This window comes from Sminthopsis crassicaudata, chromosome 3 (genome assembly GCF_048593235.1).
Source record: "Sminthopsis crassicaudata isolate SCR6 chromosome 3, ASM4859323v1, whole genome shotgun sequence".
Taxonomy (NCBI): Eukaryota; Metazoa; Chordata; class Mammalia; order Dasyuromorphia; family Dasyuridae; genus Sminthopsis; species Sminthopsis crassicaudata.
Window position 1 is genome coordinate 227,569,486 of NC_133619.1, and position 16,673 is coordinate 227,586,158.

General features: G+C 33.0%; 1 protein-coding gene across 1 annotated transcript in view; it reads left to right on the forward strand.

The window, feature by feature from the left end:
- ANOS1 (anosmin 1) overlaps positions 1 to 16,673 on the forward strand; it is a 172,416-nt gene that overhangs the window by 124,825 nt on the left and 30,918 nt on the right. Inside the window, 2 exon segments of the mRNA XM_074302020.1 lie at positions 2,627 to 2,771; positions 14,611 to 14,757. Coding sequence (XP_074158121.1) covers positions 2,627 to 2,771; positions 14,611 to 14,757 — 292 coding nt within the window.

The following is a 16,673-nucleotide window of genomic DNA, read 5'->3' on the forward strand; positions in this document are numbered from 1 at the left end:
TAGTACTATTTTTGTTCCCATTTAACAGATGAAAAAACAGTGATTGTCACCTGGCGAGGGTCACACAGTAAGTGCTGGTGACTGTACTCAAGTCTTTCTAAACCCTGTCCAGCATGAATTTGCTGTATAAACTAGCTAATTTTCCTATAAAGAACCCAGCATCGTCCACTCAATTTATTTATGTTGGAGAAAATAAGAGCTAGTGGGGCAGAGGGGGTCTTTTTTAGAAAATATGTAAAAGGAAATAGAATCTGGAGGAAGAGGACCTAAGTTCTGCTATTTTTATAAATGACTTTGGTCAAGTCATTTAATCTCTCAACCTCTGGGCAAAATAAGGGAGTTGATTAGATGATCCTTTTAGTCCTTTCCAGCGTTAAATCCTATAGAGATAGGACAAAATGTATGATTTATGTTATTTTTGAAATTTGGCTTCATACCTTAGGATTAAAAAAATGTTTATTTTGCTGAAAGTATTTGTTTCTTCTTAAAGTGAAGTGCTGACTTTCTTTTAAACAAAAAAATCCTATACCTTTTAAAGACTGAAGCAGTGTATAATTTTTTTTAAAACGTTTAGCTTCCTGAAAAGGCAATTGACCAGAACATTTCATCAGCTTGTATTTAACCTTAATATAAGCAAAGGAATTCAGATTCCATTAGGGCAATAATTCAGACAAAACCTATGGACCAAACAAAACAAAACAAAAAAAATTCACGTCCCCATAATTTACAATTTAGAGAATTTTAATTTCTTGTTGGTAACATCACAAATTTTATATATATATTTGACAAGACTTAATTATCCTCAGTAAACCAGAATAACAAGGGAATGAGATGTTTTGGTTAATTCAATCAGAATAGTTGAATAATAACTAATACTTAGTCAGGTCAAGATTACTCAGAATTTTTTTTTTTCATTGTCTCAGCCCTCTCACCAAATCCATTTTTCAGAGGATTGGGTGGTATTCTCATCTGCTTCAGTGATTTAAATGCCAGCTATGCCCAGATTATAACTAATTCTGTATATCCAGATTTAATTTATATCCTTATCTTTAATCCCGAATCCTCACATTCTTCCTTTATATTTCCACCTGAATGTTCTGTTAGCATTTTTAAATTCAAAATTTTATATAACACATAACCCATCATTTCCACTATTAAATATTATTACATCACTCTATTTCTGACAAGGGCACAATCATCCAGTTGCTAAGTTTGTGCTTATTTCTTTCTCTTCCCCCCCCATATTTAATATGTTGTTAAGTTATATCCATTCTATTTTGAAAACATTTCTTAAGTCTTTTCTTTTTCTAGACTCGTACTACTGAAACCATAGTTCAGGTTTGATATATTCCTTTAGCATGTATTTTAATATCCTCTTAATTAATCTCCTTGCCTCTTCTTCAAAGTCTTGTTCATATAACCACTAAACAATCTTGCTAAACACAGACCTGATAATGCCACTTCCTTCTTCAAAAATTTAGAATGGTTTCCCTTATTGGCACTAAGATAAAATAGAAACTCCTAAAACTTGCCTTTATGGCTGCCCATTCACTCACTTTGTTAACCTTACTTTTTATTCTAATCAAATTGTACTATTAATTGTTCTCTGTACCTGCTACTCTGTCTGTTGTGTCTGTTTATTCTCACAAGACATTTCTCATATTCAAAATTCTTTTTCTTTTTATCTTCACCTTTGTGAATCTTTATATTTCTTCTTTTCCCTTCATTTGGCACATACTTACAGTATTATCCTGGGAAAGTCTTTATTAGCCTAAGCAACTCTCTAAAACTATTTGTAGAAGTGGGCCTAACCTACTTCATTTGAGTTCCATCGTTTGAAAGTTTCCTATATAATTTAAGCCACCTGGATCATTCTTCCTATTTTCTATGGTCAACTTAGAAATCATCTTTTCTAGGAAACATTCCTTTAGGCATTAGTGTTCTCCTCCTCGTTCAATTTCCTTTTATATATTTTTCCATTTGCTTGTCCTATTAGGTTGAGAATCCCTAAGCTCCTTGTAAGCAGAGATTATTAATTTATGTAACTGTAATTCTTAGCTTTCACATAATTTGTCAAATTTGAATTTGGGTCAGATTACAAGAAGAAAAACTCATGAGAATTTTTGAAAGATCAAATCAGTGGGTAGTATTTCTTATAATCTAAACCTTTCAATGAGCAGATTATACAATCACAATGCTCGTATTAATTTTGAGCTGAATTTATTTTAATATCTTGAATAATTGAGGAAAGATTGATTGAATTAGTTATATTTATTGAGGCATAGCTTTATGGCAACTCCCACAAGTTTATTTGATATTTAAGAATTTCAAGGACTAAAAATAATTACATTTCATTAATTGAATTGATTTCTAATAACCAAAAGAGACATATTTGAAAATTTTTGGTTTTTGTCTTTTGTTTTATTCCTATATTTAGTTTCTTTTAAAAGATGAAATATAATTTAAGAGAGATTAACATTAAAGGCCACATTGAAATGTTATCATTATTGAAATGTTTTATCTTTTGTTCCCTAAGAATAATATTTTTAAATTGGTATATCTCTATTCCATGAAAATTAGAATTTTTAATGTTTAAATTTTTTGCTTATGTTCTTTTCAATTATAGTCTCAAAATTATGTGATCCTGGAGAGTCTTCAGCCAAATAACAACTATATGGTGGAAATACAGGCTATAAGTTACTGGGGACAAGTACGCCTAAAAAGTGCTAAGGTGTCTTTTTTCTTCACTGCTACACAAAGAACAAATAATAGTAAGTATTTCATATCTTCTTTAAGACACAATGAAATCTTTAAAATAAATTATAAAGATATTGAAGGGTAAAAACAGGTAAAATTTGGAATTGTATTCTTAAGAACAAATAGCAACAGAAATATGTCACCACTGCACTGCATCCAAAGTAGATCAAATTGTAAATTTTTATGATCCCATTTCAGAAAAACAAGAGGTACTAATCATATGCCATATCCATTTTGGAAAGAAAGTGATAACATTTTTTGTACTTTTCTAAAGTGGATAATAACTGTCACCCCCATGTGACTTCTCAAGTGGTTCTAGATACACTGGGAAAATGTAAAAAGTCATGTGCAAAAAACTCTGTTAGATCAACACTTCCAAAGAAATATGTTTTTTGAGTTAATTGAATCTAGTAATCTGATTCTGGATAATGAAGTGGAAATAGTTTGAATGTAAGTAGCTAGAAATATAAATAACAACTTGTTGACCATTAGAAAACTGCTTAGTTGTGCTTAGTGCTGGTGATACCAAAATACAGTCCTAGTCCTCAAGAGGTATAATCTAATAGGGGAGACAACATTAAAAACAAATAAATACAAAGCAAGCTACATAAAAGATAAATAGGAAATAATAGAGGGAAGGCACCAGAATCAAGTGGTTGAAGTTGTAATTTTAGTAGAAACTTTTTTAAATTAATTTTTTTATAATTATAACATTTTTTGACAGTACATATGCATAGGTAATTTTTTTTACATTATCCCTTGTACTCCCTTCTGTTCCAAATTTTTCCCCTCTTTCCCTCCACCCCCTCCCCTAGATGGCAGGCATTCCCATAAATATTAAGTATCTTATAGTATATCCTAGGTACAATATATATGTGCAGAACTGAATTTTGTTGTTGTTGCAAAGGAAGGATTGTATTCATAAGATAAAAATAATTTGGGAAGAAAAACAAAACAAAACAAAACAAAAAAAAAAATGCTCACAGTTTATACTCATTTCCCAGTGTTCCTTTTCTGGATGTAGCTGATTCTGTTATAACTTCTCTATGTTGAAGATATCCACTTCCATCAGAATATATCCTCATACAGTATCATTGTTGAAGTGTATAATGATCCCCTAGTTCTGCTCGTTTCACTTGGCATCAGTTGATGTCTCTCCAAGCCTCTCTGTATTCCTCCTGTTGGTCATTTCTTACAGAACATAACATTCCATAACATTCATATACCATAATTTACCCAACCATGCTCCAATTGATGGATATCCACTCATTTTCCAGTTTCTAGCAACTATGAAAAGGGCTGCCACAAACATTTTGGCACATACAGGACCCTTTCCCTTCTTTAGTATTTTCTTGGGATATAAGCCCAGTAGTAGCACTGCTGGATCAAAGGGTATGCACAGTTTGATAACTTTTGGGGCATAATTCCAGATTGCTCTCCAGAATGGTTGGATTCTTTCACAACTCCACCAACAATGCATCAGTGTCCCAGTTTTCCCACAGCCCCTCCAACATTCATCATTATTTGTTCCTGTCATCTTAGCCAATCTGACAGGTGTGTAATGATATCTCAGAGTTGTCTTAATTTGCATTTCTCTGATCAATAGTGATTTGGAACACTTTCATATGAGTGGAAATAGTTTTTAATTTCATCATCTGAAAATTGTTCATATCCTTTGACCATTTATCAACTGGAGAATGGCTTGATTTCTTATAAATTAAAGTCGATTCTCTGTATATTTTGGAGATGAGGCCTTTATCAGAACCTTTAACTGTAAAAATATTTTCCCAATTTGTTACTCCTTTCTAATCTTGTTTGAATTAGTTTTGTTTGTGCAGAAACTTTTTAATTTGGTATAATCAAAATTTTCTATTTTGTGATGAATAATGGTCTCTAGTTCTCCCTTGGACACAAACTCCTTCCTCCTTCACAAGTCCAAGAGGTAAACCATCCCATGTTCCTCCAATTTATTTATGATTTCATTCTTTATGCCTAAATCTTAGACCCATTTTGATCTTATCTTAGTATGTGGTGTTAAATGTGGGTCCATGCCTAGTTTCTGCCATACTGATTTCCAGTTATCCCAGCAGTTTTTGTCAAATAATGAATCCTTATCCCAAAAGTTAGGATCTTTGGGTTTGTCAAACACTAGATTGCTGTTTTTATTCACTATCTTGCCCTGTGAACCTAACCTATTCCACTGATCAACTAGTCTATTCCTTAGCCAATACCAAATGGTTTTGGTGACTGTTGCTTTATAACTATAGTTCTAGATCAGGTACAGCTAGACTACCTTCATTTTTAATTTTTTTTCATTACTTCCCTTGAAATTCTCGACCTTTTGTTGTTCCATATAAATTCTGTTATTTTTTTTCTAGGTCATTAAAATAGTTTCTTGGGAGTCTGATTGGTATAGCACTAAATAAATAGATTAGTTTAGGGAGTATTGTCATCTTAATTATATTCGCTCGGCCTATCCAAGAGCACTTAATGTCTTTCTAATTATTTAAATCTGACTTTATTTTTGTGGCAAGTGTTATGTAATTTTGCTCATGTAATTCCTGACTTTCCTTTGGTATATTCCCAAATATTTTATACTAATGACAGTTATTTTGAATGGAATTTCTCTTTGTATCTCTTGCTGTTGGATTGTATTGGTAATGTATAAAAATGCTGAGGATTTATGTGGATTTAATTTTGTATCCTGCAACTTTGCTAAAATTCTGAATTATTTTTAATAGCTTTTTAGCAGAGTCTTTGGGGTTCTCTAAGTATACCATCATGTCATCTGCAAAGAGCGATAGTTTGACTTCCTCATTTCCTATTCAAATTCCTTGAATCTCTTTCTTGGCTCTTCTTGCTGAGGCTAGCGTTTCTAGTGCTATATTGAATAATAATGGTGATAGAGGACAACCTTGTTTCACTCCTGATCTTACAGGAAAAGGTTCCAGTTTATCGCCATTATATATGATGTTTACTGACAGTTTTAAATATATGCTCGTTATTATTTTAAGGAATAGTCCATTTATTCCTATACTCTCAAGCGTTTTTAGTAGGAATGGATGTTGGATTTTATCAGATGGTTTTTCAGCATCTATTGAGATGATCATATGGTTTTTATTAATTTGATTATTAATATGGTCAATTATACTAATAGTTTACCAGCCCTGCATTCCTGGTATAATTCCTACTTGATCATAGTGTATTATCCTGGGGATCATTTTCTGAAAGTCTTTTTGCTAATATCTTATTTAAGATTTTAGCATCAATATTCATTAAGGAGATTGGTCTATAATTTTCTTTCTCAGTTTTCATTCTACCTGGTTTAGATATCAGTACCATGTCTGTGTCATAAAAGGAATTTGGTAGGACTCCTTCAATCCCTATTTTTTCAAATAGTTTATATAGCACTGGAGTTAGTTGTTCTTTAAATGTTTGGTAGAATTCACATGTAAATCCATCTGGTCCTGGGAATTTTTTCTTAGGGAGTTGGTTAATAGCTTGTTCTATTTCTTTTTCTGAGATAGGACTATTTAGACTACTTACTTCTTCCTCTGTTAATCTGGGCAAGCTATATTTTTGAAAGTATTCTTCTATTTCATTTAAGTTATCAAATTTATTGGCATAAAGTTGGGCAAAGTAGCTCTAACTATTGTTCTAATTTCCTCTTCATTAGTGGTGAGTTCTCCGTCTTCATTTTCAAGACTAACAATTTGCTTTTTCTCTTTCCTTTTTTTAATCAGGTTTACTAAGGGTTTGTCTATTTTGTTGGTTTTTTCATAAAACCAACTCTTAGTTTTATTAATTAATTCAATAGTTTTTTTACTTTCAATTTTATTAATCTCACCTTTTATTTTTAGAATTTCAAGTTTTGTGTTTGGGGCTTTTTAATTTGTTCCTTTTCTAGCAATTTTAGTTGTAAGCCCAATTCATTGGCCCTCTCTTTCTCTATTTTATGCAAGTAGGCTTGTAGAGATATAAAACTTCCCCTTATTACTGCTTTGGCTGTATCCCACACATTTTGGTATGATGTCTCATTATTGTCATTTTCTTGGGTGAAGTTATTAATTATGTCTATGATTTGCTGTTTTATCCAATCATTCTTTAGTATAAGATTATTTAGTTTCCAATTATTTTTTGGTCTTTTTATTAAATGTAATTTTAATTGCATTGTGGTCTGAAAAGGATGCATTTACTATTTCTGCCTTACTGCATTTGATTTTGAGATTTTTATGCCCTAGTATATGATCAATTTTTGTATAGGTTCCAAGAACTGCTGAGAAGAAAGTATACTCCTTTCTGTCTCCATTTAGCTTTTGCCAGAGATCTATCATATCAAACTTTTCTAGTATTCTATTTACCTCTTTGACTTCTTTCTTATTTATTTTGTGGTTTGATTTATCTAATTCTGAGAGTGCAAGATTGAGATCTCCCACTGTTAGAGTTTTGTTGTCTATTTCTTCTTGCAGCTCTCTTTATTTCTCTTTTTTAAGAATTTAGATGCTGCACCACTTGGTGTGTATATGTTTAATATTGATACTGCTTCATTATTGATGCTACTCTTTAGCAGGATATAATGCCCTTCCTTATCTCTTTTAATTAGATCAATTTTTGTTTTTGCTTGATCTGAGATGAGGATGGCTACTCCTGCTTTTTTGGCTTTGCCTGAAGCATAGTAGATTCTGCTCCACCCTTTTACTTTTAGTATCACCCTGTTTCAGATGTGTTTCCTATAAACAACATATAGTAGGATTCTGACTTTTAATCCAGTTTGCTAACTGCTTCCTCTTTATGAGGGAGTTTGCCCCATTCACATTTATAATTAGAATGACATTCTATATTGCTTGCCATCCTGTTAACCCCTGTTTATGCTTTTCTCCTTTCCTTTCCTCTTACTCCCCTACCCAGTATTAAACTTGTGAACACCACTTGCTTTTCACAGCCCTCCCTTTTTAGGATCCATCCCCCACCTTAAAGTTCCTTCCCTTATTTTACCCCTTTTCCTCACAATTTCTGTATTCCCTTCCCCTTAGCTTACTCCTTCCCTCTCACTTTTCAATGAAGTGGAAGAAGTTTCACCATAAATCAAATATGTGTATTGATCATCTCCCTCCTTTCTTTCTCTCAGATATAATAGATTACCTTTGCCTCTTCATGAGATGTAGTACCACCACTTTACACTTTTTTATGATATAATTTCCTTTCTACCTCTAGTTTCTAGGACAAATTATACATATGTTCTTTACATATTTTTATGGCAGAAGTATAGTTCTCAAGATTTCTTTTTACCTTTTTAGAAATCTCTTGAGTTCTATATTTGAAGATCAAACATTTTATGTAGGTCTGGTTTTTTCATTAGGAATAGATGGAATTTATTTATTTTGTTAAATGTCCATCTTCTTCCCTGGAAAACGATGCTCATTTTTGCTAGGTAAGTTATTCTTGGCTGCATACCAAGTTCTTTACCCTTTCAGAATATCATGTTCCAGGCCCTTCATTCTTTTAATGTGGACGTTGCTAGATCCTGGGTTATCCTTATTGTGGATCCTCCAAATCTGAATTGCTTTTTTCTAGCAGTTTCCAGTATTTTTTTCCTTTGTCTGATGGTTCTTGAACTTGGCCACTATATTTCTTGGCGTTTTGATTTTAGTGTCCCTTCCAGTAGGTGATCGATGAATTTTTTCAATGTCCATTTTACCCTCTGTTTCCAAAACGTCTGGGCAATTCTCTTTGATAATTTCTTGGAAAATAGTATCCAGGCTCTTTTTTTCCTTGCATTTTTCAGGGAGTCTGATTATTCTCAAATTGTCTCTCCTGGATCTGTTTTCCACGTCTGTTGTCTTTCTAATAAGATACTTGACATTCTTTTCAATTGTTTCATTTCTCTGGTTTTGCTTGACTACTTCTTGGTTTCTCCTTGAGTCATTCATTTCTACTTGTTCGAGTCTAATTTTCAATGATGTATTTTCTTCACTCACTTTTTTTATATCTTTTTGTAATTGTCCAATTGTGTTTTTAAGTGAGTTTTTTTCTTCTATGGAATTTTTTCCCATTTTATCCATTTTATTTTTTAGAGAGCTGATTTCTTTATCCAGTTCACCAATCCTGTTTTCCTTGGAGTTGTTTACCTTTTCCAATTCACTAATTTTGTTTCTCAATGATTCGTTTTCTTTATCCACTCTGTCTTTAAATGCATGGAATGACTTCTCCAGGCTCTCTTGCCAAGCTTCCCTTTCCTTTTCCCATTTCTCTTCCAGCTCTCTTGTGTGAGCCTTTTTAATTTCCTCTATGAGATTCTTTTGTATTGAGGAGCAGATCGTATCCCCCTTAGGGGATTCCTCTGGGGACAGTCTGTTTTTAATCTCCTCAGTGTTTGAAGTCTGCTCTCTCTCCATACAGAAGCTATCAATGGTTAGAGCTCTTTTGAATTTTTTGTTCATTTTGTCAGAGCGGGAATTGAAGAAAGCAAATTGACAAGAAAAACAATTAGTCTGTTTCTGGGGGGCATGGGGCTGCATGGTGTTAATGGGCTTCCTCTACAGACTGGGGGGGAGGGCAGCAGTGAGCCACTAACAGGACAGCGATGGCTGCGCTGAGTCTGCGTTCTGAGGCTCTGAGAACTCAGAGTCACTCCAGGTGGGGGTTGGGGTTGGCCGAGTTCCGGGAGACACTAGCTTTCCAGGGTTTTATTCTTCACCTCCAGTGTTTATACCCTCTCTGCTGCTCCTGGCTTGCTGCCAAGACGGAATATCCACACTGGGGTAAAAGTCTTTTTGCAGAAACGGAAGAGATCGTACCCCTTGGGTCTGAGCTGTGTAAGCTGCCTGTCTCGCTCTGGCTGCCTGCCCTCAGTCTGCACCCAGTCTGTTCGACCCTCCCACGAACACAGACCTTTCTGGCGAATTTCAAGGATATCTTCTGTTGGTGATTATTTGTGGGTTTCTTTTCTGGTCAAGCATTAATTCCGAGGCTTGTCATGAAGTTAGTCCTGAGAGAAAACACAGAGCTCAAGCAGCTGTCTGCCTCCACGCCGCCATCTTGCCTGGAAATCAATTTTAGTAGAAACTTTAAGAAAGTAAGGAAGGTCAGTTATTAGAGTTGAAAAGAAAGTAAGAAAAAAAAATGCCTGGACTCAAATTGGAATGTCTTATTTGGGGAATAACCAGAAACCAATGTAACTTGATCAAAAAGTATACATAGGGAATTCATAAGAAAACTGGAAGGATATGAGAAAACTAGATTATGAAGAACTTTTAATGTCAAATAGAACATTTTTTATTTAGGCAATTGGGATTGAGGGTTAGAAGATTATTATAGAACAAAAACTGTTTAGATTTTGCATTTTTTCATCCACTTAGCAACCTTACAAGATATTGTCATTTAGAGAAAAGGAAACTGAGGTCTGAAGACATTATTGTCTATAGTCACATAGCCAGGGTATATCTGAGATGAGGTTTAAAAGAGTTCTTCCTGCTTCAAAGTACAGTACTCTCTTCATTAATCTATGCTGAGAACTATTGTGTTCAGGCTCCTGTTCTTCTCTAGGAATTTGTTGACAGTGGTCATCTGAAGAAAGTGCTTCTCTATTCTGTTATCTATCTTGGAAATATAATTTTAATATTGGGAATTTCAAGCCAGAGAGGTAGATACTGGCACCATGATATACTAATGTGGCAAACATTTTTTAGATAAATTGCTTCCTTGACTTTATATGACTGACCTTTGTAATCAATCCCCTTTTCTGAAAGGCATTTAAAAGAATTTCATAGAACTTGAGAGCCAATAAACCTAAAATACACAATACATATGTAACTCTCTTACCATTTGATAATCTCATATCTGTCTAAAGGCTTCTGGTGATAGGGAACTCTGTCTTATGAAAAAAGGCCATCCCGTTTTAGGACCATCGTTTTTTTGCCCAAGTGTTTTTCCCAGTAGTTGCTAATGATCTTGACACCAAGGAAAGCCAGTCTGAGAACTTTTTGATTTGATAAATTTTTGAAGATAGTAGAATAGCTAGAAGCGCTGATTAAAGAAGATGTTGTCCTTAGTAAGGAGATTAAAAAAAAAAAAAAAAAAAAAGAAAATTCTAAGACAAATAGAGGCTTATATAAAATAAACCTATTCCCATTCCCCTTATACATAAAGGATAAGAACATGAATTTTTTCTCTGTATTCATCTCCTTAAAGTACAGTATAATAAAAGTGTCATATAAAAACCACTATTCTAAAAAAGACAAAAGTTGACATATGTAAGTCAATCTTGCTAAAAATATATATGTTTTAATTAACATGACAGGAATGCCTTTTGTAGTTATTTTACTCAACCCATAATAAAATACTAATATCAAAATTTGGGGCCTTAAAATGTATTTCTTTCTCTCCCTCTCCCTTTCTCTCTCTCTCTCTCTCTGTGTGTGTGTGTGTGTGTGTGTGTGTGTGTGTGTGTAGCTTTTAATTTCACTGGGGTAGGGCATCCATGAAATTCCTTATGTATGAAAAGTTCCTTCCAACTCAATGATTCTGTCATTCTTGTTAAGTCTTACAGTTAGATAATGAAAGGTTTAGGAAATCTATGAAAAATGAGAAATGATGAAAAGCACCTGCTGTTACATGTATTGTCTGCTTCTGACCAAGTAAATCCTATAAAAAAAATTGTTTTTGCTAAGTACTATGTAGAATACAGCTTTCTGTTTACTGATATTTTATATCTGAATGCTTTTTATATAATCTCATAAATATAAGAGGCTGCTTTTATAAGAACACAACATATTTCATCACAGGACTACCAAAACAAAAGAATAATTACAACTTTGTAGTGTAAGCAAGGGAAATTATATTTTATAGGGAGGAAGATACTAAATGCCACAACATGAATTACTTTTTGAGTTATTTTACTTCCAAGGCTGCAGGCAACTGTATTTTAATGATAAACACTTCTATACAAATTGCAGCTTTTTTTTTTGTGGGAGCTGGTAAAAAGTAACCCTCAAAGCAAGGAAGAGATGTATCTCATACCGAGAAGTAATTTACTTTTTAATAAATTTTATTTTATATGTTAATTTCAAGAGCAATGCTTCTAAGGTTGACAGACTTCAATTTGGGTGAATTTAGAAATAGCATATTTTTATAGTTACCTCATGGATTCTAAATATTCTACAAGCTGATATAAGAATTATAGTAAAAATGAAATCTTTTTGGCCCTTCACACTGTAAAGTGAAATAAGAATTTAGAACTTTGAAAACAAAGAGCATGTAGTGTGGCCCTTCAAACTTGTTATCTATTTTGTGACCAAGAAAACATGTAGACTTTTTCAGAATATGTCCCTCTCTTAGTCTTGACAAGAATGAATATTATTCTATTTTTATTTATTTATTTTTTTTGCTTAGGAATGGAACTAATAGTTATAGAGGTAGAAATTATGTAATTCAAGAACTTGCAAAAGAACATTGAAAAGGGATCTAATACATCTTTCCTTTATAGTACATACTTGGAGAGTATTATGAACAGTGTTTCCAACTAATGCTTTTCTCCTCTGTACTTATTTTCATATTTAGATTAATGGTTATTTGGAGATATTTTAAAATTGAACCTTAGATCTATTGTTAACATAGATTGATGGATCACAAGGTCAAAAGTAGATTGAAAAGCATAATTAATTAGCAAATTATAACAGTAACATCTTCTATTTAGCCACTAGTAGAATATATATATATATATATATATATATATACATATATACACACACACACACACACACACACACACACACATATAAAATATACATATGTGAGCATATGGGTTAAAGTCATTTAATTAATGTGTTACTAGCCCCTAAATACTACACTTCTCTTTGCCAGAGAGAGTCTAATTCCCAATTCAGTATACTAGCCACATTGCTTCTCATCCCATCTGATGTTTCCTCTCAAGAGACTGGATGTGTACATAAATACCAGTTACACTTCTCATTTTCTTTCCACTAAAATATGGAATGTCAATCATTTGCTTAAACACCATACAGATTTGTTAAATATTTTGACTGGAGTTGACATCTGATGATTTAGAAGTAAATGGCAATGATTTAGTTTGAATAAGGTGCTACTGTTTTGACAAATTTGAAGACAATATTTCCTTTGATGGAGAGGAGGGATGAAATTGGCAAATTTTGCTAGTGCCTACAGTGAAGTAGGCAAAATGACAAGTATTTATGTCCGATTCCCATCACTTTTTCTTAAAAAGTATTTCTGCTATAATTTATGTGATTTTTTTCTACTATTATTTTATTAATATAATTCATTTAGGCACCTTAGATGGCTACTTTTATTTATTTCTTCTCTTCCAAAACTGTGAAACAGATTATATGAGTAGAAGAACTACATTTATATTTAAAAAAAAAAAAAAAAAACTTTAGGAATCATGTAGTCATGATTAAACACTAGCTGAGTGTTTAAATGAGTTAGTAGGAGGAGTTTGCACCATAAGTCAGAGGAGCAATGCTCCTTAAATATATAGGTATATATGTATACATCAGTCATATATATGTCTATCAATATATGTACAATATTCAAATAATTCAATAAACTTTTATAAAATACCTACTATGTGCCAGACACTGAACTAACTGCTAGAAAAACAAAGAAAGTCAAAAGAGAGTCCCTCTTGCCAAGGAACTCACAGTCGAATGGGAGAAAAACATTCAGAAAACTACATACAAAGGACTATATAAAGGATTAACAAGAATTATTTAGTAGAGAGGAGATACCAGAATTAAGAAATGGGATTGATTTCTTGTAGAAGGTCCACTTGAATTCTGGAGATGGAGAGAATGAGGGAAAATATTTCAGAAATTGATTATAGCCAATGAAAATAACTGTAATCAGTAGATGGAAAATCTACTGTAAAAGGAGGCAAGTGTGACTTTATTACAAAGAACATAATAGTAAGTAAAGGTTAAGAGAACTGAAAAAAAGGTGAGAAGGGCTATGAAAGACTTGGAATGCTAGATGATTTAGTATTTGATCCTGTAGATTTTAGGGAGTCATTGACCTTTAGTGTGACATAGCTAGACCTGAAGTTTTAAAAAAAATAACCAAACCATCCAGTAGGTTATTATTATGATCCAGGTGTGAGAAATTAAGTGTTTAACAGAGTGGTGGCAGTGTGAGAAGAGAGAAAGGAATGTATTTGAGAGATGTTATAAAGAGAAAATTAATAGAGCTTGGCAACAGATAGAAATAAGGGGTGGGGTAAGATAATACAATCTAGGTTTTGAGCCTGAGGGGCTGGAAGAATGGTGGTCTCTCAATGGTGGAATGGGGGGAGTTTGGGGAGAAAAATCATGATTTAATTTAGAATGTCGAGTTTAAGGTAACTACAGTATATCCATCAGAAGAGATCTAATGTTAGCAAGACAAGTAAGTTCATGGGAACTAATAACCAAGGGAAAAATAGCTCAAATGGAGAAAAGAAGACCCAGGACAGAACCCTGAGGGTCACTCAAAATTAGTTGGTATGCCCTGGATGAAGATCCAGTGAAGAAAACTGAGATGGAACAGTCAGGTAGAAAAAACCAAACCAAAACAAACAAACAAAACAAAAACAACAAACTAGGTGATAGTAATGTCCTACAAATCAGAAAAAAAATTATCAGGGGGGAAAATGGTGATTAACTTTGCCGAGGGCTACAGAGAGGATGAGTATTATTAAAAGGGATGAAATTTGTCAATTAAAAGATTTTTGGTTACTATTTTAATTGAATGATGATGATGTTATGCAGACAGCATTATATATGTAAATACACATGTATTTCATTAAATAAATTTGGATATTCTATTTTGTGTGTTTCATTGTAGAAGATCAGCTAGGGAAAACTAGAAAAGGAGGTACTGAAATACTTCCTCCTTTTCAAAGAAGAAGACCTACTCGCCTTCTGGAAATCGGAGCTCCTTTCTACCAGGACAACATGCTTCAGGTCAAAGTCTATTGGAAAAAGACTGAAGGTATGTGAACTATTCCTTCCAGAATAACAACTGTGAAATAAAGAAAAAAAAAAGATATAAATGGTTGTATTTCTTATGTGGATTTGCCAATATTAACTTTGACTTGGTGTTATGTATTCAGCCAAGTTCCATGAAAAACCATGATTTTGTTGTGTGTTTTGATGTTTACTTGAAATAAAGTTTCACTCATTGTCTACTATTTATAGAAAGCATTATATCAAGATCTCTGGATTTTGGTATGTTTAGTGACTCGGAGACAAAGCCACTTGTAAGGCCCTTGTAAGAAGGAAAATGTAATTTGTAAATATGTTAAAAGGGAAATATCTTAATATATGTAGGGGTAGAGATCAGGCAAAATCTGGACCTTGAATGGGGAACAAAATCAAAAGATCCAAGGGAAATAAGGTGATTAGTTTGTATGTGTTCAGACACATGAACATGTGTTCAGAGGGGGTTGAACTTCACCTATATAATTTTTGTGTAGGGTCTACTTTGTATATATTTGTTCCTCAAGCCCCCACTTCAAGAGAAATAAAAGAACCAACTTTATTATGTTTTAATCTTTCAGTCTGCAATGCAAATGCCATAAAAGTTAAATATCTAATTAGATTTGGATGTTAAAAAGAAATTAACCTTCATTGCATTACTGAATGTGTTATACACTACAGTGTAGTGATGTAATCTATATCCCACACATGACTATTTAAATGCATGCTAATTAAGGAAATGAATTTTTCTTAAAGCAGCCTAAAAACATTAATCCAATTAATTAAATAATATAGCAAAATAATCTGAAACCTGATTCAACTCTTCAAAATATCAATGAAACCATATTATAACACCTTACAACTATTTCCCCTTACATTTTAAGATAAGTTATAGAAGTGCTAAAGGACAACTTTTTTATGGTTATTTGTTGACAAATGACATAACTCACTGCATTTTTACATTTGCTTTACCACCACAAGACAGTTAACCTCAGGAAACAGTTCTCAGAAGAAAGAAATTATCTTATTCTTGGCATTTTTTCAATCTCTACTTTTTCTTCTGAACTTTGTGTCAGGTTTGGTCATATTTTTAGTGACTTAGACAGTACCAGGCTACTAGGGAGCAGAATGAGATGATAGCCAATTTAACATTGGACACCCAGCATTCATTAGTCATCAATGACTTGTTTCATTAAGTCATAATAGCTAAAAATGATCTGGTAACTGAGTTATCATTAATCATGCCCATTCTCAATCTCTGACCCATTTAATTCTCAGGGAATTTTTCCTAATGTGGTTTCCATTTGAAATGAGCAACATTTAGACATAATTAAGATGCGTTCTAATGTGTATGTTGGCCTATGAAAAAGTTTTGAAGTTAACAATTTAACCATATTTTCTACAAATATGTTAAAGTATAATTTATTTATTCAAGCAAAAACATGATTATGTGAAATGCTACTGAATGATTGCTCCTTGAACTCTCTAATTGGATGCTATCACTCACTGTAATATTACTTCTTCAAAAAAAGAATTTCTTTCAAAGATGTACATTCACACAAGAAATTTTGAATATGTTCACATTTTTACAATCTAAAATTCATTTCTTTTTCTGATTTAACATAATTCAATTCTCTAACTCTTCATGTTGAAAATGTAGAGCCAAATTCTCATTCTTTTTTCCTTCTTCCCCACCTCTCCCTCATTTCTCCCTTCCTCCTTTCCCCCTCTTTCTTCCCCATTCCCTTCCCTCCCTCCTTCCATTCTTCCCTCCATGTCTGTCTCCCTCTCCCTCCCTCTCTAGTATTTAATATCGGATGTGAACTGCATCACCTCAATACTCCTCATTCTTTTACTGTCTATATGTATTATTTAAAGTGAGAGACATTTGATGTGAGATTAGATTCATTTAATTAATAGCAGCATTGA